Raw genomic sequence first — 27,683 nt, 5'->3', positions numbered from 1 at the left:
ATGTTTACCATTCATGAGATCAACAACAATCCCAAGCTCTTGCCAAACAACACCTTGGGGTTCCACATCTATGACAACATGTTTGATTCAGCCATCACTTATGAGACCTTGTTGAACCTCTTGTTCAAAGACCAAAGGACCACATCCCAAGACTCCTTCTTGTTTATACCCAATTACAAGTGTGGCAGAAGTAGTGATGTGATTTCAGTTTTTGGGGGGTACACCTCAGACAGTGCCATGCAGATGGCCACCATCCTGAGTCCATACAGGATTCCACAGGTATGTCCATGAGTACTTTGAATCCCTTTGCTGTTATGTTTTCATTGGATGCAATTTTCTATTTACCTGCACATTTTTTGCAGTACAGAGTGGGGCATGATTTCAGCATGCAGAAGGTAAGAGGGGGTCTTCTTAGGGTGACGTTTGTCCCCTTGCCCCAGAATAGACCCAGCAGCTGCAATGGGTCAACTTGAACCTGTACCAGCAATACCACTGGCTGAAATCCAGTGGATCAGTCCAGGAAAAGGTTTAGGATACAGCATGTGCCAGCGCTGCGGAACCTAGCCCCTTCTTATTCTGATCCTACCATTCCCAATTCCCATCTCCTCAACATTTCACCTTTTCCCTGCCCTTCCCCACCTTGCACTGAACATACATGATCCAGTGAACATCCTAACATCTGTGAGAAAGCTCCGGCCATCCCGCTAGCACACCATTTCTCTGTGCTGTCACAAAGCACTTTTTGGCAATTTCATGACACTGTGCATCAGTGGAACATGACAAACTTAGGGCGCAATGCTGTCCTGCGCTGGAACAGGCAAGCCAGGAGGCTTGCACTGTATCCAGCACAGGATAGTGGCCACAAACAGCTCAGCCATTGTGAAAGGGAAACATTTCCCCTTACCTCCGAGTAACAGCTGCTGGCCGCTATGGGTCTCTTTGGATTTGCGCCAACTCAACAGGTGGCTCAAGCCCGAAGAGAGCGGAGCAGCTTGAAGCCGCTCCGTTCTCCCTGGGAATGTGGGTTGGGAACTGGCATAATGGGATCTGCCTCCCACTCTCTGCCCGCCCACCCCCAGGGCCGCCCAAAACCTGCCCAGGAATGCCTTCCCCTGCCTTCCTTTTGTGCTTGCGTCAGCCAAAACTTAGGGCATGTTTGCGACCCTCCTGGGCTGGCGCAAGGGACTTGTACCAGCCCAAATATGGGTCTGGATTGTGGCCTTAGTGTTAGCTAAGTTTTAGTTGAATATCTGTTTGTAGTAAACATGGAATTTCTCAAAATTCTAATCAGGTTCATTCCATTCATTAGTTCACTCACAATGCCCATGAGGCCATGTTCAGTGATAAAAGAACGTTCTCTTCTTCCTACATCATGGCACCGAGGGAGACCCTTCAGCATGTGGGGATTGTCCAGCTGCTCCTGCATTTCAGGTGGACCTGGATTGGCCTCATCGTTGCAGATGATGATGACGGAGAAAGCTTCCTGAGGAAACTGACTCCTCTGCTTGCCCAGAATAGCATTTGCACTGCTCTCTTGATAAGAACTCAAGAACTGGAAGTCAAGGAGGATCCTGATGCCTTCCAAACTATAAAATTAGAAATTTTATCAACTGAAGCAAATGTGATTGTTGTCAATGGGAATTTTCAGTCGCTTTATTCCCTAATGCTCACCTTAGATCGCCTAGAATTCTTGTGGAAGATTGAAATAGGGAAGGTTTGGATCGCAACGTCCAAGTGGGATTTCACTCTTGGAATCAGTTATTATGGCTTCTGTACAAAAACGTTCAATGGTGCTTTGTCTTTCTCAGTCCAGACAAACTCAGTTCCAGGATTCCAGGAATTTCTCCAGAATGTGAAGTCTGATGAACCACTGATGCATTTTCTCTGTGTGTTTTGGCGCTACGCATTCAATTGTATACCACCTAGTTTAACGTATATGAAACAGTATGGAAAAAAGTGCACAGGAGAGGAGAAGTTGGAAAACCTGCCTATCGCAATTTTTGAGATGAATATGAGTGAAGAGAGTTACAGTATCTACAATGCTGTCTATGCAACAGCACATGCTCTACACTTGTCACATTTATCCAGTGAAAGGAGACCAGGGGCTAGAAGAAACTTCAAGCATATGAACATTCAGCAGTGGCAGGTACAGTATCCACTTGAAAGAACTCTTAGTGAGGGTGAAATGAGTCCAGAGGACTGAACGGGGATAATGTCAAGAGACTGTCAAGAAGCTCATTGGAGATGGGTGAGTATGGGTGAGATGCAGCCACAATGTTCTCTGGTAAGCTGATAGGAAGGTAAAGGATCTCTGTTTCTTTGCTCTTTTCCTGTAACTTAGAGGTCCACAGTAGGATATTTGCATATGAGCCAACAGTTACGTGAATCCACTGATAGAATGGAAAGCATTTCTCAGGGTTTGTTTCTGTGGATTTCATTGTCTCCATTCTAGCTCATTTGCAAGTGGCCATGGGCTTTATCCAAAGGATTAATTATGACTAAGTTCACTGAAATTGCGGCACTTATATTCATATAAAAAAGGGCGCAATCCTAGCTATGCCCTATGCCGGCCCAGTCAGGGAGGGTTGCAAACATTCCGTAAAGCACGTTTGCGCCTCCTCGGGAGGAAGCCAGACCAGTGCTCTGAGAAGCACTAGCCTGCGGAGGCTGACGGAAGCCTCTGCGCCAGCTTCCCCCAGCACAAAAGGTAGGCGGGGTTGGGAAGGAGGAGGGATGAGGCATTCCTAGGCAGGGGGAGGGAGGGCAATGGGCGGCCCTGGGGGAAGGCGGGCAGAGAAGGGGAGGCGGGGCTTGGATCTGGAATTTAAGCTGTATCCCAACCCCCGTCCCCAGGGAGAACGGAGCGGCCTCAAGCTCTTCTGCTCTCCTTGGACTTTTGCCACCTCAGGAAGTGGCGCAAATTTCAGGAGACACATTGGGGCCAGCAGCCCTTACACAGATGTAAGGGGAAGAGTTTAACCTTGCCTCTGACTAAGCCGCTGCTGACCACAATCTTGTGCTGGATACTTCGCAAGCCTCCTGTGTTGCCTGTTCCAGCGCAAGTTAGGATTGCACCCTAAGGCTGCAATCTTATACACCAGAGGTTCTCAAACTTTGGCATTGCAACACTCGAGCCCAAGAATTTCTGAGCCTGTCATTCTTAAGATATGGGGTCATCAGGGTTATTTTCAGACTTACCGAGGCCCTCAGAGGTCCTCTAGAGGGTGGGGAAAACCTACAGGACCCGATGCAAGCCTCCCTGCAACTTTGAATGGCTGAAAAGCTCACATGACCAACTTCTGGTTTCATGGAAACCTCTTTCTGGTTTACGAACCACTGCTATACACCTTTATCTGGGAATAAGCCCCACTGAAGTAAATGAGACTTGTAGAAATGCATAGGCTGTTTCATTATTCCAGTGGTACTCAGTCATAACTAATCTGCAAATGAGCTGAGTGAAAGTTGATGGCAGCCACCTATAGCATAGCCTTTTGCACATCTTGACTGACTGTAAAATGTGTGTCCAAGACAGAACCGTAGAGTGAAGAATAGGATGAAGAGACTGCACTTTGGTGATACTCAATTGTATGTCTGAATCTAGCTGAATTACTTTCTGGAAAACATCAACTTTAACAATGGTGCTGGCCATGAAGTCTTCTTTAAGAATGGGGAGTTGCAGACCGTGTATGACGTCATCAACTGGGTCACTTTCCCGAACCAGACCCTCCTTAGGATTCAGGTTGGAACAATTTCACCAAATCAAGAGTTGCTCATCAATGAAGATGCCATTGTGTGGCACAGCAGATTCAAGCAGGTGGGAATGAACCTCACAGCATGCAGAAAACAAGTACAAAGTACCAAGGTCCAGAAGGAACGTGAGTGAGCCAGCTGGCCACATACTGGACACCCGAGCACCTTGCCCTCCTCCAGTTTGTAAGAGAGCCACAAGGCAAGTTGCTCTGGGGTAATTTGTACCAAAGGCTAAATAAACTCAGCCTGTACTTACCAGATCACATTATTGTAATCAAGTAAAACGAATCTGTGATTATGCCTTGTTAAAATCCAGCAATTTGTGTCATGTTACCAAGTAGGAATAGTACTAAAGAAAAAGTTAGGCTGTAATCCTGTACAAACATACCTGAGAGTAAGTCCCTCTGAATACAATCGGACTTAGTTCAGAGTAAACTGGTATAGGATTGCATAGTTAGAGTGCAATCCTAACATCTTTAAGGCAGTGCAAGTCCTCTGTGCCAAACTACAAGTTTTGCAAACGTGCTATAAAGCACATGCGTGACGACTCATGCTAGCCAATGAGGATGTGTGTTAGCCTTCCGGAACTGAATCCCAACTGGGCAGGGGTAGGTTTGTGCCACCCAAGGGTGACCATCATGGGGTGTTTGACAGGGTGGCAGGAGATTGATATGGGGGCGTTCTATGGTGGGGAAGGATGGCGCGGTCAGCAGACCGGGCACAGGAGGAGGAGGGTGGGACTGACCTGGAAACATAGGCTGAATCCTAATCCCCTCCTTGCAAGCCCAGCGTTACAGCTGGCTGCTCAAATCTGCATCAGTGATTTTGATGGCGCAGATCCAAGTAGATCCAAGTAGGCCCATCGGGTTGACTGCCAGGCTACATGGGTTAAGGGGAAATAAATCCCCTTACTGCAAGTTGTGCAGCAACCACCACCTACCCAATACTGGATACAACACAGGCCAGTAGGATTCCAATTCCAATTCCTGTTCCAATGCAGGATAGGATTGGCTTGCCCATCACTTCAATGGGAATTATCCAATTGTTCCTACTGCCTAGAAATGCGGCTGAGTTCAAGGGACTTCCTTAAATATCAGATTTGGCTTTGGTAAAATGTGTAGGGTGTTAGAATTTCTCAAACCTCTTCTGCATCTACATGTTTAATTTAGCTAGCAAATTCTTAATGATTATAAATGTTCATGTCTAGTTCCTGATAAAATATGCCTTAAATAAAATTTTGAAATGACATCTTCAACTCTTGAGAAGGTGAGTTCCATTTTCTTATAGGTTTATTTTGCTCATGCTCAAAGAGCACTGACGTTTCAGCAGGGAATCCAGTTTTGGCATACTTTACACTTATTATGCATGAATCTGAAATAAGAAAAAAAATAAACAACCTTCATTCACAATTTTTAAAGATAATGTAATCTTAAATCAAATCAAGTTTGAGCAAGTATGGGAAACCTATCCATTTGGTGGGTTTCTGCTTATTGCAAAAAGACTAAAAGTTCAACTGGAATTTCTCCTGTCCAACACTGCAAAATTTTGGAAGTAGACCTCAAAATTAAGTCAATGCAGCAGAAATTTAAAGTATTAGTCAGAATTTAGCAGAGGCTTTTCTGAATATTTCCTGCAATATGTTTGATTATTAGATGCCCAATTCCACATGTGTTGAAAGTTGCCATCTTGGACACAGCAGGATAATTCAGGATGGACAACCTGTTTGTTGCTACAGCTGTAGGCCCTGCTCAGAAGACATGATTTCAAACCAGACAGGTGAGTAGCATTACCCCATTTCACCCCTGAAAATGTCTTCAGATATATGCGTACTATCACAGTTAAAAATAATACTGCTAAAATGAATTTATTTTCTCCAATCATATGGATAAAATGAATCTTGACATAGACATCAGTGGAGAAAAGGAATTCAGGACTGACTTAAGCCAATTAATTTCAAGTCAGTTGAAACTGAATTCAATTAATTTTCCATTAATTTCAGTAGGACTTAGGGACCAACATATGGTCCATTCACAGTGGCAGAACTCTTGGTCTGCTGCGGAACTGTAAAGCGTGTGGTGCTGTGATTCTGGTAAAACGAGAAGCTCTGGCACCAGGGCTGCCTCCCCTGAATGCCAATCACACACTTCTGAACAGAAGATGGGAGTTTGTTTGGCCCACATCTGGAACGCCCCACCTTTGTGGGGATTGATACCAAGCTGGAGCAGGGTGGGTCTGGAGCATATTGAAGCAACACACTCCCTGTTCACTTCCTGTTTGTTGCATGCTTGCAGGGAAATTCATGGAAATCTGCCCGCTTGCCCTTGGAGCAGTCTGAGTTCAAGTGGTTGCCTTTTAGGGCCATTTCGGAGTTTTTCTGTTCACCTGGATTGGCCACTGGTGGACAGCTTTTTCACCTTCCTCTGGCTGTGGGTGCATTGGGTCTTTTTCTTGTAGCCTGAAGAACCCCCTGGTCACTTTGCTTTTATAGGTAATGCGGGTCTGAAGGCATGAGCATGGCCATTGGTGTGCTCCTTGAGGCCAGCAAAGGCAGGGCTAAACCCATTTTCTGTACAAGATGGCTGTGCCCACTTGTTTCCACTCAACCAAACAACAGTATAAAATTATGCATGGAGATAGCCATGTTTCCTAGCCCCAAGCTAGTTGGAAAGATTGCTAGCCTGGGAAACGGGCTAAACACGAAAAAGGAACATGACCCTAGTGTGCTAGAAGGGGGAAAATTAGCTCTCTAGCACTTCTAGTGCTAGAAGCTAAGAAATGAACACAGCTTGAGTCCTGATCAAGTTCCATCACTGTCATTGGGATGTTATTATCACTGTCGTACCCCTGCCCTGAAGGGCAGAGACAGTTGGTAGACAGGGGTGGGATCTGTCCAGTGCTGCTGAGACCGAATAAGCAAGACACTGAAAGGTGGAAGGCTATGAAGGTTGTTTATTGTTTCAGCAAGGCATGCCTGTAATTCAAACAAAGCGTCTCCCAAAAAGGGAAGTTCTCCGGTAACTTTCCACTTTGTCCCTCTCATACACTCGCCACCTCCTCACTTTCTTAAGGGAAGTAGCCTTGTCTCGTTTGACCGTTTTGAGTATGTTTGCTTTTTCTAATTTTATAAGTGTCTGAAGGATATGTCTGGCTTGCCGTTTTAGACACTTTGTTAACTTGTCAGCAAAAAGGGCCTGTCATTGATAAGATTAGCAAAGCAGTAAGTTTTAAGTGTTCCCCTAAATTCATGCTTTTCCTGTCTTTGTTTCTTTCTACCACCCCACCCCCACCCCCGTTACTCTGTATTGATTGTTGCTACAGGTTCTTGGTTTGGAAGGAGAGAAGGGGTTTGAGACAGGCAGGCATCCGTTTCCCCTGCTTGAGGGTGTGGGGGGTCCCAATGATGTGATCTTGGGGACCTACATTCTCACCTTAACGTTGCTGCATAGCAATATATTGCTCTGATAAATGAGAATTTACTTTACTCAGGCCAGTGGCCTGTGCAACATACATAGAAACTTGCGTTGGTTTGTGCTTTAAACTAAGCAAAAATTACAGGCAGGCAGGGAGGCACTGAATGCAACAACAGCAGCCTACAACTATTACTAAGACAGCAGCAGCTGCTGCTAAGATTCCCTTCATCCGCCCTCCCCATCCGGAGAGCCATTCCCACCAAGTGTGCCCTTGTTTTATAGACTCCCCATATTGGAGTATTAGGCTCTCTAGTTGCCTAATATTGTCTTCTGCTTTCACTGAGAAGTTTGAGGAGTATACACAATACTGGGTACCAAATAGGGCACAGGCTCCTCCTTTAGAAGCCAGGATCAGATCAACCGAGCCCAGTGGTGGATTTGGCCTCCCAGTGATGGTATTATCTGAATCTAACATATGAGTGAAAAGGTTGCCAGAGGTATTTGTCACTGACCGGTTATGTACCGCTTTCCATATTCCTGTGTCATTCCAGAACTGCCACAGGGTAGTGAGGTTAATTTGTGGTCCCTTAGTCTCCCCGAATCTTATTAATGGTTGAGATACATTTTTAGGCTTGAAGTGCCACTGCCAAGGGGAGCTCTGATTTGTTATGATTTTAAGGAAGCCTGTAAAATTAAATGCTGGGGATACATAATCTACCCAGTCATCAGATGCGAAGTCTCTTAAGTCCCCTATGAGGGGAACTCCAGACTGGGAGCTAAAAGGCAAATGCATACAGATGTAACCATCAGTGTGACTTATGTTTGATGCTACTGCCTGAAAGGTTTGTACTGCTAGGTTCTCATTCCATTTCTCTGAGATCTCTCTTGCCCCTAACTGCAATTAAGCGAATTGATTGTAATTGGTCAGGGTCACGTGGTGTCACTGTGCCACACTGTGGGTTTTCTCCTAGCCCCAAAAAGTGTCTAGATCGTTCAGGGTTTTTCAAGAATACTGTTGCTTTGTGTGGATCAATGTTGGGATAGGTGATTACCTTAGTTGGAGGCAGTTTAACAGCTCCCCCCCCCCCATATACTTTAGGTTATTTTAAACAACCACTTGAGTCCTAAGTTGTTTCTTTCGCTGTCTTCTTGCACCCTGGTAACAGTCCAGTTCTCGGGTACCTCAACCTTCTTCAGCCGGGAGTGTTGGATCCAGTTCTTCTCTCCTTCAACTTTTGCTGCAGTGTAGGTGGTCAGGAGCACGAGGCGCGGCTTCTCTTTCCATTAGGGCTGGAGCGGGGTATCCTTCCAGGTCTTCACCAGCATGTAATCACCTGGCTGTAGACTGTGGACTGGAGCATCCAGCAGGACAGGACTGATGTCTCGCACGTACCTGTGAAGAGAACGCAACTGCAGAAAGAGAGCACATATACTGGCAATGCAAAACATTCCCGGTTTCCCATGTTACATTTATGAGTTTAGCCTCCTCAAACGTCCTGGTGACTGACCAAGTTCTCCCGAAAAGGAGTTCAAAAGGGGACAGCCCTCTCCAGCTATGGGGCAGGTTCGAGTAGGAAATGCTTCGGGCCATCCAGAGAATCTGTCTACAAACACTAACAGGTAGCGCTTTCCTTCTGCGGGAGGTAACTCAGTGAAGTCTACCTGCCATTCCATGCCTGGTCCTTCTGCAGGGAAATGGGACTAGAGTCTTCTGGACTCCCCCTTTGGGGTTCTTTGGCAGATTTCACAGTTCTTGACATTGTACCGGATTTCCCGAGCTATTCCTCTCGTTATGAAGTATTTCTACATTAACTGAATCATTGCTTCCTCTCCTCCATGGGTTCCTTCATGTAACTGAGTCACAATTGTTATTTTCAATGCTTTTGGTAACAAAACTTGCTTGTCTGAGTTGATTCTCCATCCCCCTGCGGTGAGCTCAAGTTTTAGCTTGTCTGCTAGCTCTAACTCCTCTTGATCATAGGGGGGCTTCTGTGGGAGGGGAATTACTGGCAATAGGGCTCTGGCAAAGATGGGCAGCCCTTGTCTCGCAACTCGCTTAGCTATTGCATCAGCATTCTCAAGAGGGGTAACTTTCAAGTCTTCCCTGGCTGCATATTGGGAGTCAGTGCTTAGGCTGCAATCATGAATAATTGGTCTGGTTGCAGGGTTTAGAGTGTTACAGAGCTGAAGCTTTATGTGCCCATTTTCCCATAAAATTGTTTGGTATCTTCCCAACCGTGCTTGGGTGAGCCAGAGGTCTCCCTTTTGTTCTAGCAGAGTCTTGACCATGTGTGGAGTGTATGCTGTCCATTTTCCCCAGGGCGATTTTGCGAGCCTCTTTAATCAGAAGGGTTGTGGCAGCTACCGCTCGCAGGCAAGGTGGTCATCCTGCAGCTACTGTGTCTAGCTGCTTGAATAAATAAGCCACAGTTCTGGGGTTTTCTCCTACTTTTTGGATCAGGATGCCTAGGGCCACTCCTCACTTTTCACACACAAACAGTGAGAATGGTTGGCTAGGCTGGGGCAGCCCTAAGGCTGGTGTCTCCATCAGTCTCCTTTTCAGCACTTTGATTGAGTTTTTCGCTTCAGGAGTTAATTTAAAAGCACTGTTCTCAGGCCCTTTGAGGCAGTCATGGAGGGGTTTTGCCCACCAACTGAACTCAGGCATCCAGAGCCTGCTATAGGAAGCCATCCCTAAGAAAGTGCGAAGTTCTCCTCGGTTTTTGGGCTCAGGAATCTGGCAGATAGCTTTCTTTCTTTCCATGTGGCCATTTCCATGGGAGTCCATGGACGGTAGACAGCGAAGTTGGTTACAACCGCAGACCGCTCTCCTTCTCCATTCCCGGTCTGAGGTCTCAATACTAAGGGTTGGGTCTCTAGTGGGTACAGCAGGGCTGGAGCTGTTGGCTGGGTTTCTACTCTGCTGTCTGCATATGGTGGGGGTGAGTGTAGTGTTTTGGGCCCTCACCAGGGAGCTGCTGAGGCTGTACACTATTATCCCCCCCACCCATTTCAAGTATATTTTTAGTTGTACTTAAATTGCATATGTCACATAAGTCCTTTCTATTCCACAGGGTCTCAAACAGCTGGGCATACATGTGCTCAGTCCATTTATCAGTCCGCTGGAGAAATAGGAGCAGCTGCAAGATGGTGTTTCCATCCACTGAACCCTGGAGCGACCACCTCGCCCCGGATTCTAGTGAATATTGTGGCCAAACAACACAAAAAGCGCTTTGCTCTACCTCTGCTCATAGGGTCCCCTCCTCCCACTGCTTCGTAATTCCTCAAGACACATTCAAGTAAGGTACAGCCCCCCCTGGGCTTTGAGCTACCTTGAACAATTCCTTGACCTTCCTAGGAGGCGTCCCTCCGACCCATAAACTTATGGTGTACCTTACCTGTTCCTTGACGCATCCCTGGGCATTTTAAGTCAGTCCCCCTGACTGTTGCAGGTGTTCCTTGACGCGTCCCTGGGCAGCCGGTCCCCAGACCGCTGTGGGCCTTCCTTCTGCCTTCAACCTGGGTTGCGTTGTCCTCAGCGATCTCCACGTCTCAGGGCCGGTCCCCCGCAGGGAGTTCCCTCCATTGAAGAAGCTGGTGCATGCTGGGAAGTCCCATTGGTCACCACCGCCACAGATTTGACACCGTTGAGAGACTTGGACAAGGTCAATTTGGGGTCTGGCCTTTGAGCCCCACACAGATTGGGTGCCAGAAAACTGTCGTACCCCTGCCCCAAAGGGCAGAGTCAGTTGGTAGACGGGGTGGGTTCTGTGCAGTGCCGCTGATACCAAATGAGCAAGACACTGAAGGGTGGAAGGCTATGAAAGCTATTTATTGTTTCAGCAAGACATGGCTGCGGCCCCTGGGAGCCGCAGCTCAAATCCAAAAGGCACCCTCCAGTGGGGTGTGACACTTTTTTATACATTTCGGTTGTACTTCAAACAAAGCATCTCCCAAAAAGGGAAGTTCTCTGGTAACTTTCCGCTTTGTCCCTCTCACGTACTCGCCACCTCCTCACTTTCTTAAGGGAAGTAGCCTTGTCTCGTTTGACCGTTTCAAGTATGTTTGCTTTTTCTAATTTTATAAGTGTCTGAAGGATAGGTCTGGCTTGCGGTTTTAGGCACTTTGTTAACTTGTCAGCAAAAAGGGTCTGTCAATGATAAGATTAGCAAAGCAGCAAGTTTTAAGCATTCCCCTAAATTCATGCTTTTCCTGTCTTTGTTTCTTACTACCACCCCCCCACCCCCGTTACTCTGTATTGATGGTTTGCTACAGGTTTTTGGTTTGGAAGGAGAGAAGGGGATTGAGTCAGGTACGCAGCCATCATCACTAAGGGCCCAATCCTATCCCACTTTCTAGTGCTGATGCAGCCATGCAAACATGGCATGTGATGCATCCTTTAGTGTGGGGAATGTCAGAGAGGCCTTGGTCCCTTACCTTGGACCTGCATTCTGTTTGCATTGGTGCTGGAAACTTGGATAGGATGGGGCTCAAATTTATGTACATAGGGTTGCAATAGTGCACGTACATACCAAGGAGTAACTAGCACTGAAATCGAAGGGCCTGACTTCTGAGCAGAAATGCATAGAGCTACATTGTAAGCCGGTGGGTATCTGCTGATAGGGCTGGGTTTACATTCCTTCTCATAGAAGTGTTAGAGTGCTTAAAAAGATTGCCTGCAAGAGTTATTGGCAGGCTGACACAGACATAACATCATAGCTATGTTAAAAAACAGTACTATGTACATTAACAAAGTTATTAATATTTTATTTCTCACCTTCAGATGCAGTGCACTGTATGAAGTGCCCAGAAGATCAATATCCAAACAAGAACCAAGATCAATGTCTTCCTAAGGAAATCAGCTTCCTCTCCTACCAAGAATCTTTGGGGATCCTTTTGGTTTCCCTGGCTATTTCCTTGGCTGTGCTGACAGGGTTGGTGGTGCAAACTTTCCTGAAGAACTGGGAGACTCCCATTGTCAAAGCCAACAACCGGAACCTCACCTGCATCCTCCTCACCTCCATCCTGCTCTGCTACTTTTCCTCCCTTCTATTCATTGGCAAACCAGGGAAAGTGACCTGCCTTCTCCGCCAAGCAACCTTTGGCACCATTTTCTCTGTAGCGGTTTCTTGTGTGCTGGCAAAAACAATCCTCGTGGTTCTGGCCTTCATGGCTACAAAACCAGGTCACAGAATGAGAAAATGGCTAGGGCAAAATCTGGCCAGCTCCATTGTTTTGTGCTGCTCTCTCATCCAGGTGGGCATTTGCACTGCATGGCTGTCAACCTCTCCTCCATTTCCTGATGCTGACCTGCACTCCCAGCCTGGACTCATCATTCTGGAATGCAATGAAGGTTCTGCCACCATGTTCTATTATGTTCTGAGCTATATGGGCTTTCTGGCCCTCATCAGCTTCACTGTCGCTTTCCTAGCCAGAAAATTGCCAGACACTTTCAATGAGGCCAAGTTCATCACCTTCAGCATGCTGGTCTTCTGTAGTGTTTGGATCTCCTTTATTCCGGGATATATGAGCACCAAGGGGAAGAACATAGTTGTGGTGGAAGTGTTTGCCATCTTAGCCTCCAACACTGGCCTCTTGGCTTGCATCTTTCTCCCCAAATGTTATATTATGCTTTTAAGAGCTGATCTGAACTTCAAGAAACTCAGAGAACAGGGAATGAATATTTGACACCCTTTAAAATGTTTTCTTCATTTCGCTACATTTATATGTTGGTATGCTCAAATATGACTGAATGCCTTTCCAAAGCCCAATGGAAAACTTGCTCTGTTACGTGAAAATCACCTTTTTCCTTTTAGGTGTGATTTTCTCTCTATATCTGGCTATGTACTGTGGACTAAGTGTCCATACGTTTAACAATTCAAGTGTCCTACATTCAACAATCAGGTCAAGTCATAAACACAACCTCCACCTCCCTGTGGTTACACATATAGGTATCTTAAATCCACCTCCCTATGAAGACGTCTGGTATCTTAAATCATTGTTTAAGTGTCTCCTATTTGTTGTATTGTTTTAACTCAATCACTGCTTAAGTACTGTATGCAAACTGGAACTGCCTTCTTGTGTTGATGATTCATGGTATTGTTTAAGCCAGCCACAGACCCCATTGAATTCTGCTGATAATCCTTTCAATGTTTTACACACTCGCAAGCACCCAGCAGGTAGTAAGGAAGCTTCAATCCAACTTAGCTCTGTTTTGAAAAAAAACCCTTTTTAACAGAGGGCTTCTGCCCACATGCTCTCTCTCTGGTTCCCCCTCCAAGGACCAACACATCTGTGTTGTGTCAGAGGGTCCTCCACACAGGACTCTCCCCCCCATCCAACAGACCTACAGGACAGATAACTATCTTGCGTCTGGAACTTTTTCCCTTCTTCCCCCCTTTTTCTCCCCTTCTCTCCCTATCTTTAGTTAGCAACTGGGTTTGGCAGATCAGGGACCGCTAAAATCCTTCCCTACAACCTTTCCTTTTTCTAATTTCCTTGGATGCACCAAATACTCTTTACACACAACCATCATGAAAGCTAGGTACACTGGATTCAAGCATTAGGACAAAGAAACATATACTTATCAATTTTCCATGTGCATTATGTTTACCTTTGTGCTTTTCTAATAAAACTATAATGTTTTATTTAAAGTTATCTTTCTCTCAGTCTCCTTTTTAAGCTAAAGGGAATTTCTCTGCATTACGCTGTCTTGTTATCCAGCCTGCGATCCTGAGGTTCCAATAAGGGTAGTGTAATAATTCCCCCTAAACAAAACAGCCCTTTTGGTAACAGCTCCACTTAGAGACTGGCAAACCCCCGGCCAGCTTAGTTTAAGACAGTCACTTATGATAATGTATTTTTCTCAAAGAATGAGAAATATCCTTTCATTCCCAAGGTCATTACACCCTTTAATACTCCCAAATTGCTAGATGGCCACCCCCTTCCCTTTTCCTACAAGTAACCTGGGAGCAGCAACATGGGAAGACAAATAGAGAGAAGTGTAGTAATTACGCACAAGCGCTGGCCTTTGAAATGCTTTAGCATATTTGGCAACATAGCAGACACATCAGCTATGTACGCAAAGCACACTTTGCTAGCCTTGAGGTATGCTAAGTCACGAAGCCCAGTGCCTGTGAACAACAGGATGTTAAGCCGTCATTGTTTAGGAATGCGTCTTGTGATTAGCTAGGCCCAAGCTAGCTGTAACCAGTAGCTTATCAGTTTGTTTCATGTGTTTTAAGACTCAATAAAAGCTTGGAGAAGGCTGGCAGGAGGTGGACTCTCTCTCTATCTCTCCATCCCGCTTCTAGCTCTCTTCCCCGGCATCTCTACATTTGAATCCTTGTCTGCGTCTCATTCATTGCTCTGACTTCCTGCTGCTCCAGTTCTAACTTTCAACCCTCCAGTGCTCTCTGCACTCCCTCAAGCAACGAAGCCCTAAGCCTTGTGTGCTTCCCAAGTAGCATAAAACTGCTACAGAGAAGCACCCAAACAGCAGCTAAAGGAAAAGAGGGTAAACTCCAGGAAGGTGCAAAATGATGTGGGATGTATTAGGACAATATAAAATGTTTTTACTAAATTATTTCATTAGGCATCTCTTCTTTGGGGATGCTGCAGAAGCAGAGCAAACCACAGCAATTACTCATCATCTCCAAGCAAGAAGAAAAACATACTTGATTATGTATACTGACTTAGAGCCCAATAATGTTCTTCCCCACTGCTGATGAAGTCATGCCAAAAAGCCTTGTGATGTCCTACAGAGAGGAGCAGATTGGGTGGCATGAGAGACATAGGGGAAAATACTTTCTCTTACCTCTCTATAAGCCCCTTGACTGGCAATAGGTTTGCTTGGGCCTGTGCCAGCCCTTTAGCTGATGCAAGTCCGAGGAAAGAATGTGCGTGCTTGCTTCTCTCTTTGGGGATAGCATCTGGCACAGGTCACCCATACCAGGTGTCACTCCTCCTGCCTCCATCACACCCCTCCCTCCTCTGTTCCACCTCTCCCACCAACCTACCCGGGCTGCTGCTGCACAAGCAGGCCATAAAACACGTTCTGCTTTCTGGGTACACTAGTTCTAGCAGTGACCCATTGAACAGGATTGTTTTCCTTCTTCATGCTCGGTGCCTTGGCAGTTACAAGCCCCGGAGCTATGTGAAAATCTTCAGGAAGCTGTAGGAGATGGGAGCTCCCACGAACAATCCTCCACCAAGTGTAAACCATTAGGTTATTGATATAGCTCATTGGCGTTCTAGAACAGCAGCCTCCAAACTGGAAACCACTGTGTTCTGAAAAAGCACCCCCATCCCCAGCAGCGCTTACTGTTCTGCTGCAGTGCTAAGTTTCTTTCAAGCTGATCTGGGCACAGGGAAACAGAATGGTAAGCACTGCCCCCCAAGGAGAGCTTTCTCCGAACTCCAGATCCAGCCCGCAGGACGGGATTTGAAGCACCCTGTTCTAGAACCTGGGAGCTTTTGTATGCCTCTTTGCAATCAGATCCATATTGATGCTCCTCATGTCTTTTCATTCTCATATGAATGTGCAAACTACCCTACATTCAAAATTGCTGACTCCACACCTTGATTATTTATTCTTGTTGTGGTTATTTATTATTAATAATAATATAAGATATCTGGCTCTTCCTTTCTGCAAAAGCAGAATCCAAGGTGGCTAATGATATGTAAAATTAAAATACAATATAAATAGTCAAATTGATGGATTGATCTTACTATGTAAACAGCATTGTGAATTACTTTTTGTTGAAAAAAGTACGTCTGGAAAAATGTCTACACAAGGCAGGCCACCATCAATGTGGCTACACTGCTGCATTGAGGAGAGTCCCATAGCCACGCTTAATGGAGGCCCCTGTGGGCCTGTATTCACAGCTGTTCCTGGACATCACTGAACATCCTGGCACTTTGTGGACCAATAATGTTGGACCAGAATTCAAGGCAGGGCTGATTCACATAGTTGTAGGCAGAGATTTGAAGTGTTAAGGAGTTCTGGGCATCCTCAGCACATCACTTGAGATCCTGTGAAATTTGGCACAAAACAACATTTGGCAATGAATTTCTGGTCTGATTCAGAGATGAACTGGTACTGGAATGCACCAGAATCTCACAGTGCTTTCAGTTTCTTCTAGCACTCCGGCACATACAGCACAGTTGAACAGATGAATGACATCATGACACTGAAATGTGCCAAGTACAGGTGTCCAGGAATACACACACGGAGGGCTTGAACCTCCATACTACTGTGCCACTCTTATGCGCTCCTGTACCATGGTGATGGCCTTTCCACAAGTGCCACAAAGCACTTTGCAATGGTCAATCAGTAGTTGCTGATGGCAATGAGGCTGCTGTGGGTGGGTGCTGGCCTCTCACACCTATGGGAGAGGGGGCGGCCACCAGATGGGGCCAGTAAGTGCAGCGCGGTGGTGTATTAGGCCATGAAGAAGGTGGGGGGTAGGTGGGAGGGAGAAAAACGGAATGGGAGAGGGCAGCCTGGGAATGGGTCATGCCTGGAAGGGGGTAGGGATGGCGGCAGAGGCTGCTGACAGATCCAGTCCCCCTACAAAGGTCTCCTTGGTTCTGCACCTGCAATTGAGCTGGCACAGATCCAAATAGACACATAGAGGCTACTGGGGCTCAACATGGGGTAAAGGAACAAAAGTTTCCTTATCCTGAAGCTCCCTTATCCTCCTCTGACAGCCTCTCTGCCTGCTGTATCACAGCATGGGGAGCCTGGATAGGATTGGGCTGCCTATATTTGTTCACACCTGCTGCAATCCTGTCCACACTCACCTAGGAGTGAGCCCCATTGACTATAAAGGAACTTACTTCTAAGTAGACATGCATAGGACTGGGCTCACCACCCCAAACTCTAGTCTGATAAAAGATTCGAGCCTGTTCAGTCCAGACAAGAAAGTGCTGGGAGGGAGGGTTAGGAGACATGTTTGGAACATATAAAAATATGCATGGGATGGATAGAGTGGATAGAGGGATGTCCTTTTCCCTACTGCACAACACCAGAACCAGGGAATCTCCACTGCAACTGAGTGACGGGAGAGTCAGGACAGACAAAACCTTTTTTTTTAACCCAACACATAATGAATCTGTGGTTCTCCTTGCCACAGGATGTTTGATGACACCTGGCTGTTTAAATGTCTTTAAAAGGGAGTGGTTTAGGGAGGAACGTTCCATCACAGATGACACCTCATGATGACTGTATATGCAACTTCCAGCTTTTAGCAGCAGCTGATCTCTGAATGCCAGATGCAAGGGAGTGGCAACAGAATAGGGGTATCTTGTTGGGCACCTAGAAGCACATGGTGACCCACTGTGAGATACAGGGAACTGGACTAACGGGCCCCATCTAATCCAGCAGAACTCTTCCTCTGTTTTTCACCTCGGAGGCTTGTGTAGCGCAAAAGGTTAAATTTACTCTCTTGCTCCGACTACTGAGACACAGAAGACTCAGGAGACTTTGTCCTTGAAGTATAAAGATTCCAGAGTCAAGAATGCCTCATCCACCTTTTCCCCAAGAACAGCTGGTGTGAAGATGTGAGTACTCTTTCAGCACTGTTCTTCAAAGAGAGATATTTGCTAGTAAGTGCAAGGTTGCAGTGCACACACGCTCTGATTATTAAATGGAATGGAACAGCTATGAACTGAAACCAGCAGTGAAGCAAGATGGTAATTAGATTATCCAGTTATATTATAAAGCAGTAATTGATGCTGACCTATGCCCAGTTCTGCACAAGAGCTTTGCTCTGGTATTATTCATGTTGAACTTAGAGGAGGTGCATGATTGCTGCTTTGCTCTTTGTGCACCATTACTCAGATCACATTTTGCATTTCACTTCCTTGTTGAACTGTTGTAGAAAAGGCTGCAAAATGCTGGGACATCTTCAGTTCAGAGAACCGGATGGAGACTGGACAAGGGCTCTGTCACAGCTTGGATTGCGCCTTGAGAGTATTTTCTTCTAGTAGATTGCCATGTCCCTGATACAAATGGGTATTTGCACTGCATGGCTGTCAACCTCTCCTCCCTCTCCTGATGCTGACATGTACTCCCAGTCAGGACTCATCATTCTGGAATGCAATGAAGGTTCTGCCACCATGTTCTACTGTGTCCTGAGCTACATGGGCTTTCTGGCCCTCACAAGCTTCACTGTTGTTTTCCTAGCCAGGAAATTGCCAGACACTTTCAATGAGGCCAAGTTCATCACCTTCAGCATGCTGGTCTTCTGTAGTGTTTGGATCTCCTTTATTCCGGGATATATGAGCACCAAGGGGAAGAACATAGTTGTGGTGGAAGTGTTTGCCATCTTAGCCTCCAACACGGGGCTCTTGGCTTGCATCTTTCTCCCCAAATGTTATATTATGATTTTAAGAGCTGATCTGAACTTCAAGAAACTCAGAGAACAGAGAATGAATAATTGACACTCTTTAAAAAGTGTGTTTTCTTCATTTCACTACATTTATATGTTGGTATGCTCACATATGACTGAATGCCTTTCCAAAGCCCAATGGACAACTTCTCCCACAAAAAATCCTCCACCAAGTGGTAAACTAATAGGTTATTAACATAGCTCACTGGTGTTCTAGAACAGCAGCCTCCAAACAGGAAACCGTTGTGTTCTGAAAAGCCACCCCCCCATCCTGAGCAGCAATTACTGTTCTGCTGCGGTGCTGCTTTTTTTCCAAGCTGATCTGGGCACAGGGATGCAGAACAGTAAGCACCGCCCCAAGGAAGAGCTTTCAAAAACTCCAGATCCAGCTTGCAGGCTGGGGTTTGGAGAGCCCCGTTCTAGAACCTGGGAGCTTTTGCATGCCTCTTTGCAATCAGATCCACTTTGAAAAGCTGCTAATGTTTTTCAATATCATATGTTAACGTGCAAACTGCTGTACATCCCTAACTGCTGATTCCACATCTTGATTATTTATTATTATTGTTGTCATTTATTATTATTGATAATAATATAAGATATCCTGCTCTTCCTTTCTGCAAAAGCAGAATCCACGGTGGCTAGTTGTATGTAAAACGCAATATTAAAATATAATATAAATAATCAAATGGATGGATTGATTTTACTGTGTGAACGGCATTGTGAACTACTTTTTGTTGAATAAATACCACATACATGTCTGGCAACATGTCTGCAATATAAGGAGATAACAATGGTGGCACCATCAATGTGTCTACACTGCTTCACTTAGGAGAGTCCCATAACCACACATAACGTATTCCCCTGTGGGCCTGTATTCACAGCTGTAACTAGACATCACTGAACATCCTGGCACTTTGTGGACCAGTGCATGTTGGACCAGGGCTGATCCACATAGTCGGTTGGTGGGGCTTTGAAGTCTTAAGGAGTTCTGGGCATCCTCAGCGCATCACTTGAGATGCTGTAAAATTTAACTTAAAACAACATTTGGCAAAGTATTTCTGGTCTGATTCAGCTGATTGAGATCCAAGTAGACATACAGTAGCTGCTAGGGCTGAACGTGGGGTATGGGGACAAAATGCAGTAGCGCAAGCTTAAATGGAAAAACACACCCGATCCAAACAGCAGCTGACTGAAGAATGGCACAGATTCAGCCCTCCCTCAAACTCCCTCAATGGCCCACTGAGCTTCCGCCAAACTCTCACAGGACATCTGTGGACCATTCATGGTACACCACTGTGGTACGGCACAGTGGTTGAAAATTGCTGCTGTTGGGTCTCGCTGCTAGTAGAATTCACATTCCACTGGTGGCAACTGCTGCAAAAGGGCAATGAAGCATGCTCGTAGTGCTCTGCCGGAGGACTGGCGGGAAGATCAGAGCCTTCCTGCCTGCACTGATAATCCAGGAGGACCTGCTGAAGCAGTATAGATGGCAGGGGAGGCAGGAAGGGGGCGGGAAGAGCAGGGCAAAACTGAGAAGGGAGGGGGAGAAATGGGAGATGGCCCCTGTTCTGCCTTTCGCCTGCCACTGTAGACAAAACATTTCAGGATTCCAGAATTAAAAGGATAGTTAGACTTCTCAATAAATTTTCATCATTGCAAGACCCTATCCCCCTTCTCTTCAGCATCCCTACCCACTTTCCTTGGACGTGAGGCAGCAAATTCCGAGTGAGGTCTTAGGAGACTCAATGGGGGGGAGGAGGCTTCAGCAGAATTAGTTAGGTGTTTAAATCCCCTTTACCTGCTGAAGCCTCTTGATACACCCTCCCTCCCTTGCTGAATTCAGTGCTCTTGTCTTTGACTTGGCTCCACCAGCAGGGAAGGGAAAATAGGATTAGATATAAAACTTACACACAGACATACACACACACACACACACACACACACACACACAATCAGTAGAAGAGTGCCTGCAATTGTATTTTGTATTGTGAACTGAGCTCTCTTGATTGTAAGCTACCTAGGGACAGCATCTGGTTAAATATATTAGCTGAAGTAGCAACAAGCAAGTTAAATTTCTCTGTGTGCCTGTTTCTTAATTATATTGGGCTCCAGTGATCAAGTCTCCAGGGACCCCAGATACCCTGGGGTATCCACAGTAATTCCCATCTACCACATGATGACATCTTTGCCTGCCATTGTAGACAGAATATTGTAGGGTTACAGACTTCAAGAGGATAGTTGGACTTCTCAATAGATCTTCATTAGTGGTTGGATATGGACCCAGTGCTATGAATGGGTTGGAGAAGAATGTGTGTAAGGAAATTCAAATATCTCTGAAGAAAAATAGTAAGTAATTTGTATCCGTTTATCTTTGGTAATACTTGAGTATTTCCTAATGGCTAAATACCTACATATCATTTGTAAGTAAGTAATTCTGTCACCTCAATAGGAAATCCTGAGGATAGACACAGTCTATCCTCAGGATACAGTGGTGTACAGTGGTGTAGTTAGGTCACTATACAGGATACAGTCTACAGTGGTGTAGTTAGGTCATTTGACACCCACGGCCCATAAATTGTTGACACTCCCCTTTTTATGACAAAATTATTTTTGGTAATAGTCATGACATGAAATGAATAATAATAATAACAACAACAGCCAGAAAATAAATGCAGACAGTGAACATTTTCTTTTATTGAACTTAGTATATAAACTCTCCACCACCACCACGCCAATATTAGCCCCCCACATGTCCCACTCTCCATGATCCCACCAACCCACCAAGTTCTGATTCCACTCTAAAAGTAGTCTAAGCCAGTGACCAATCACACCCAAGCTTCCCACCTCCCATACATTTTCCAACCTGTTCCTCCTATTCAACAAGCAGCAAGAACTATCCATACAAGCAAAATCCACAAGAAGCAAAATCCTTTCACCCATTTATTCCTCCCCCCACAAGCCTGAAGCTCAGGTTTATGGACGCATCCAAGCTGGCAACTGTATTAAGGAAGTAAAACTTTCTATTCTGCCTGAATGGTGGAGGAGATTGTAAAAGTCAGAAATCTGCAAATCACATTGTGCAGAAAGGTGGGTGCAAAATATGCAGATCTGTTTCTTACAACTGTACAGAGCAGGCAAGAATTAAAGGCAGAGCTCACAAGTTCACCCTCCCACTGTCCAGCTAGCTTGGAATGCACAGAAAGGTGAATGATCTGATCGTGCATTACCGGCAAACCCCCCCTCCCCCAATAAATGCACCAGACTGCAGCTTGGATTGAAAACTGGGCCACTTTATTGATCTTTTAGTTACAGCTAAAAAGTAACTGGGGTGGTTGACTAAACTCCCAGTCCTAAGCCGTGTGGGGTTGTTAATAGGGGGAAACGAACCTAGCCGTCTACCTCCCCCAAAGTCAAAGGGCGAAACCGTCCGACTCGAGGCTGTCACCAGACCTGTGGCCTAGGACAACCTGTCAACGTTGCCCAAATGGTTCAAACAGCAGGACTGGTAGCCCGCAGGTCAAGCCTTGCCAGGCATGCCAGTCCAGTCAAAGGGGCTTGCCAGCCAACCTCTTTGAGCCAGGAAGGCATCATGTGAGTGGTTCTGGCTCACCCCTTGACCTTGCTGTCTTAGACGGACACTGGGGTGTGCCTACCTACCCTGACCCTGCACGCTTCATGCTAAAGTGACCAAATTTAGCATACCCATGTGAAAACCTAGCCACAATAGTCCGGGGTAGGCAAAAAAACTGACAGCCAAAGGCCAATCAGGATAAGAACATAAGAACATAAGAACAGCCCCACTGGATCAGGCCATAGGCTCATCTAGTCCAGCTTCCTGTATCTCACAGCGGCCCACCAAATGCCCCAGGGAGCACACCAGATAACAAGAGACCTCATCCTGGTGCCCTCCCCTACATCTGGCATTCTGACTTAACCCATTCCTAAAATCAGGAGGTTGCGCATACACATCATGGCTTGTACCCCATAATGGATTTTTCCTCCAGAAACTTGTCCAATCCCCTTTTAAAGGCGTCTAGGCTAGACGCCAGCACCACATCCTGTGGCAAGGAGTTCCACAGACCAACCACGCGCTGAGTAAAGAAATATTTTCTTTTGTCTGTCCTAACCCGCCCAACACTCAATTTTAGTGGATGTCCCCTGGTTCTGGTATTATGTGAGAGTGTAAAGAGCATCTCCCTATCCACTCTGTCCATCCCCTGCATAATTTTGTATGTCTCAATCATGTCCCCCCTCAAGCGTCTCTTTTCTAGGCTGAAGAGGCCCAAACGCCGTAGCCTTTCCTCATAAGGAAGGTGCCCCAGCCCCGTAATCATCTTAGTCGCTCTCTTTTGCACCTTTTCCATTTCCACTATGTCTTTTTTTGAGATGCGGCGACCAGAACTGGACACAATACTCCAGGTGTGGCCTTACCATAGATTTGTACAACGGCATTATAATACTAACCGTTTTGTTCTCAATACCCTTCCTAATGATCCCAAGCATAGAATTGGCCTTCTTCACTGCCGCCGCACATTGGGTCGACACTTTCATCGACCTGTCCACCACCACCCCAAGATCTCTCTCCTGATCTGTCACAGACAGCTCAGAACCCATCAGCCTATATCTAAAGTTTTGATTTTTTGCCCCAATGTGCATGACTTTACACTTACTGACATTGAAGCGCATCTGCCATTTTGCTGCCCATTCTGCCAGTCTGGAGAGATCCTTCTGGAGCTCCTCACAATCACTTCTGGTCTTTACCACTCGGAAAAGTTTGGTGTCATCTGCAAACTTAGCCACTTCACTGCTCAACCCTGTCTCCAGGTCATTTATGAAGAGGTTGAAAAGCACCGGTCCCAGGACAGATCCTTGGGGCACACCACTTTTCACCTCTCTCCATTGTGAAAATTGCCCATTGACACCCACTCTCTGCTTCCTGGCCTCCAACCAGTTCTCAATCCACGAGAGGACCTGTCCTCTAATTCCCTGACTGTGGAGTTTTTTCAGTAGCCTTTGGTGAGGGACCGTGTCAAACGCCTTCTGAAAGTCCAGATATATAATGTCCACGGGTTCTCCCGCATCCACATGCCTGTTGACCTTTTCAAAGAATTCTATAAGGTTTGTGAGGCAAGACTTACCCTTACAGAAGCCATGCTGACTCTCCCTCAGCAAGGCCTGTTTGTCTATGTGTTTTGAGATCCTATCTTTGATGAGGCATTCCACCATCTTACCCGGTATAGATGTTAGGCTGACCGGCCTATAGTTTCCCGGGTCCCCCCTCTTTCCCTTTTTAAAAATAGGCGTGACATTTGCTATCCTCCAATCTTCTGGTACCGTGGCCGTTTTGAGGGACAAGTTGCATACCTTAGTCAAGAGATCTGCAACTTCATTCTTCAATTCCTTAATAACCCTTGGGTGTATGCCATCAGGGCCCGGTGACTTATTGATCTTTAATTTATCAATGAGGTCTGAAACATCTTCTCTTTTAACCTCTATCTGACTTAACTCCTCGGTCAGGAGGGGCCGTTCGGGCAGCGGTATCTGCCCGAGGTCTTCTGCCGTGAAGACAGATGCAAAGAACTCATTTAATTTCTCTGCCATCTCTAAGTCTCCTTTTATCTCCCCTTTCCCTCCCTCACCATCCAGAGGGCCAACCGCTTCTCTGGCGGGTTTCCTGCTTCTAACATATTTGAAGAAGCTTTTATTATTCCCCTTAATGTTGCTGGCCATGCGTTCCTCATAGTCTCGCTTGGCCTCCCCTATCACCTTCTTACATTTCTTTTGCCACAGTTTATGTTCCTTTTTATTCTCTTCATTAGGGCAAGACTTCCATTTACGGAAGGAAGCTTCCTTGCCCTTCACAGCCTCTCTGACTTGGCTGGTTAGCCATGCAGGCACTCTCCTGGATTTAGTGGAACCCTTCTTTCTTTGCGGTATACACTTCTGCTGGGCCTCTATTACTGTTGTTTTAAGCAGCCTCCATGCACTCTGGAGAGACTGGACTCTTTTTACCCTCCCTTTCAACCTCCTTCTAACCAGCCTCCTCATTTGAGGGAAGTCCGCCCGTCGGAAGTCAAGGGTTTTTGTTAGAGATTTGCCTGGTATTCTTCCCCCAACGTGCACGTCAAAACGGATCGCAGCATGATCACTGTTCCCCAATGGCTCAGTAACGTTTACATCTCTAACCAGGTCCTGCGTACCGCACAAAATTAAATCCAGAGTCACCTGTCCTCTGGTGGGCTCCGTGACTAGCTGATCTAAGCCACAGTCATTTAGCACGTCAAGAAATTCGGTTTCCTTATCGTGACCAGAACACAAATTGACCCAGTCAATATGAGGATAATTGAAGTCCCCCATGATTACAACCCTGTCCTTCCTTGTCACCTCCCTGATCTGTTTCCTCATTTCAAGGTCCCCATCAGATTTCTGGTCTGGAGGACGATAGCACACCCCCAGTATTACATCGCTGCTCAAGCCTGGTAATTTAACCCACAGAGATTCTACGGTGGAGTCGGACCCACCTTCAATCTCTACTTTGCTGGATTCTATCCCTTCCTTAACATAAAGGGCCACCCCACCTCCAACACGCCCCTGCCTGTCCCTCCTGTAGAGTTTATAGCCCGGGATTGCGGTATCCCACTGATTCTCCGCATTCCACCAGGTTTCCGTTATGCCCACTATGTCAATATTTTCCCTTGTCACCAGACATTCCAGTTCTCCCACCTTTGCTCGTAGACTTCGGGCATTCGCATAAAAGCATTTATACACGGAATGCCCCAGGATGGGCTGCTTATTCGCTCCTTTGTCCCCGCATCCTCTCACTGTGCCAAATTGTCTATCACATCCCATCTCCCTACCTTTCCCAATTTCTTCTCCTACCCTGCCTTTGTCTTGTTGTTCTCTAACCTCCCCATCCTCATCCCATAGGGATGAGGAGTCCCGAACCGGATGCCCCTCGGCTCCTGTCGGCCTTCCCCCAGGGATCAGTTTAAAAGCTGCTCTGCCACCTTTTTAATGTTATGCGCCAGCAGTCTGGTTCCATTCTGGTTCAAATGGAGCCCGTCCCTCTTGTACAGGGCCCGCTTGTTCCAAAACGTTCCCCAGTGCCTAACGAATCTAAACCCCTCCTCCCTACACCACCGTCTCATCCACGCATTGAGACCCCTGATCTCCGCCTGCCTAGCTGGCCCTGCGCGTGGAACAGGTAGCACTTCAGAGAACGCTACCTTTGAGGTCCTGGCTTTCAGCTTCCTGCCTAAAAGCCTAAATTTGGCCTCCAGGACCTCCCAGCTACACTTGCCCACATCGTTGGTGCCGACATGCACCACAGCCGCTACCTCTCCCCCAGCACTGTCTACTAGCCTGTCTAGACGAGAAGTGATGTCCGCAACCTTCGCACCAGGCAGGCAAGTCACCATGCGGTCCTCGCATCCGTCGCAAACCCCCCTCTCTATGTTTCTAATAATTGAATCCCCCACTACAAGAAGCCCCCGACCCCCCTCCCGCCGAGGAGTATCCCGAGTGCGCTCGGATACGGGCCCAACCCCTGGAGAAGGGATCCCCCCTAGGGGACTGTTTCCCTCCTCTCCAGGATGACGTCCTCCAGTCCCGAGACTTCCCACCCGGGCAGCCGAGGAGCTGCACGCCTGAGGTTGGGACGAAGCCTGATCGTCCCCAGAAGTCTCCCCACGGTCCTCCTCTGGCTGCCTGCGCTTCTCCAGGTCGGCCACCAAGGCTTCAAGGGAGCGGACGCGTTCCCTGAGAGCCTGGAGCTCCTTGCACCGAGGACACACCCATGACTTATACCCCAGAGGCATATAATCATACATGTGGCACTCAATGCAGAACACTGGATAGCCCCCACTCTGCTGCTGGCTGTCTGACTGCATAGCTTTTGTTGTTGTTGTTGTTTTATTTAGGGGTCCTTTTAAAAACCGTACACTGGATAGCAGCCCTCTTCTCAAGGGAAGAGGAAGGGCAGTGTATGGGGCCCTGGCCTCCTCGCCCTGCTGCTGAACTCGCCCAGATGCTAAACTCTTGTGCCTTACCTGGCACTTAGTTCCCAGAGGCACTTGGTGTCCCAGAGGCCACACGCGTCTGCAGAGAGCCTCACGCGATGGCCCGCCTAGCTTTATACTCCTGGCTGGCTCCTCCCCCCTCCTTCCTTGCTGATTGAAAGGGGGCTGGCCTTCCCAGGTGAGTTTACAAAAGCTCAGGAAGGCAAATGGCTGCTGATGGGCGTGACCTACTCTGCAGGCTCCTGAATGGACTGCTTGGGGCTCTTAATGGGTTGGGAATTGGCCCTTCCTAGGTCCTTTCCCTCCTAGTTCTGCTCTCTTAGGCTGGACTGTTTTTGTAACCTCAAGCTAGTTTTTATTTGGGTTTGTTTAATTCTTTATTGCTCTCTAGATCCTGTGTCCCAATTTACTGACCTGTTTAGGTTATGTTCTGACTTGGATTAGGTTTAACCTGGGTTAAGTATAGGTTTAATTTAAGCAAGTAGAAAACCTGCTTTTCACTTTATCCTCCTCCCTTTCTTCGATTAAGTGCTACCTTAGGTGCCGCTAACTTTCAATTTTGATTTAAATGCCTGACCCTTGGGCACTTACTCACGAGTAGGACTCTGCTCTTACTCACGAGTAGGACTCTGCTCCTACTCACGAGTAGCCCTATGTACCTCCCTTAGGTGCTAACTTTCAATTTTGAGTTAAGGTTGCTTTAAAGGTAAGGTTAAGGTTAGAAGACAGGGAGTTAGAAAGACAAAGCGTTAGAATGAGTACACTTACCTCCTCCTCCTGCTCCTCCTCCTCTCCTTCTCCAAAACTCAGCGGTCTCCTTGCCTTCTCCTCGCCCAGATGCTAAACTCTTGTGCCTTACCTGGCACTTAGTTCCCAGAGGCACTTGGTGTCCCAGAGGCCACACGCGTCTGCAGGATGTCAGCAAAAAATTCCTACCCGGCCCCAACGGCAGCCAGCTAATCTCAGACTGACGTAATGGGCGGGAGGGCGGGGTCACCGCTTGCTCCCGGATAGCAAGCTGGGTCAGGCAGCCGCTCGACTCCAGTCTGACGTTCCTGCCCCCAGCAGCAGGCCAATGAGGGGCAAGCCTCAGACTGTCTGCATCAGGCGGG

At 46.8% G+C, this 27,683-nt stretch overlaps 1 protein-coding gene across 1 annotated transcript; it reads left to right on the top strand.

Annotated features, from left to right (window-relative positions):
• On the top strand, positions 1–26,661 carry LOC136652944 (vomeronasal type-2 receptor 26-like; the record flags this gene model as incomplete). Its single annotated transcript, XM_066629867.1, has 5 exons — positions 1–279; positions 1,310–2,146; positions 3,602–3,875; positions 11,944–12,826; positions 26,637–26,661. Coding segments are annotated over exons 1-5 (2,298 nt in total), but the record flags the coding sequence as incomplete, so codon positions are not given.
• Between the last annotated feature and the right edge of the window lie 1,022 nt (positions 26,662–27,683).

Source organism: Tiliqua scincoides, chromosome 5, assembly GCF_035046505.1.
Source record: "Tiliqua scincoides isolate rTilSci1 chromosome 5, rTilSci1.hap2, whole genome shotgun sequence".
Classification (NCBI taxonomy): Eukaryota; Metazoa; Chordata; class Lepidosauria; order Squamata; family Scincidae; genus Tiliqua; species Tiliqua scincoides.
This window is presented reverse-complemented; position numbering and strand designations above follow the sequence as displayed.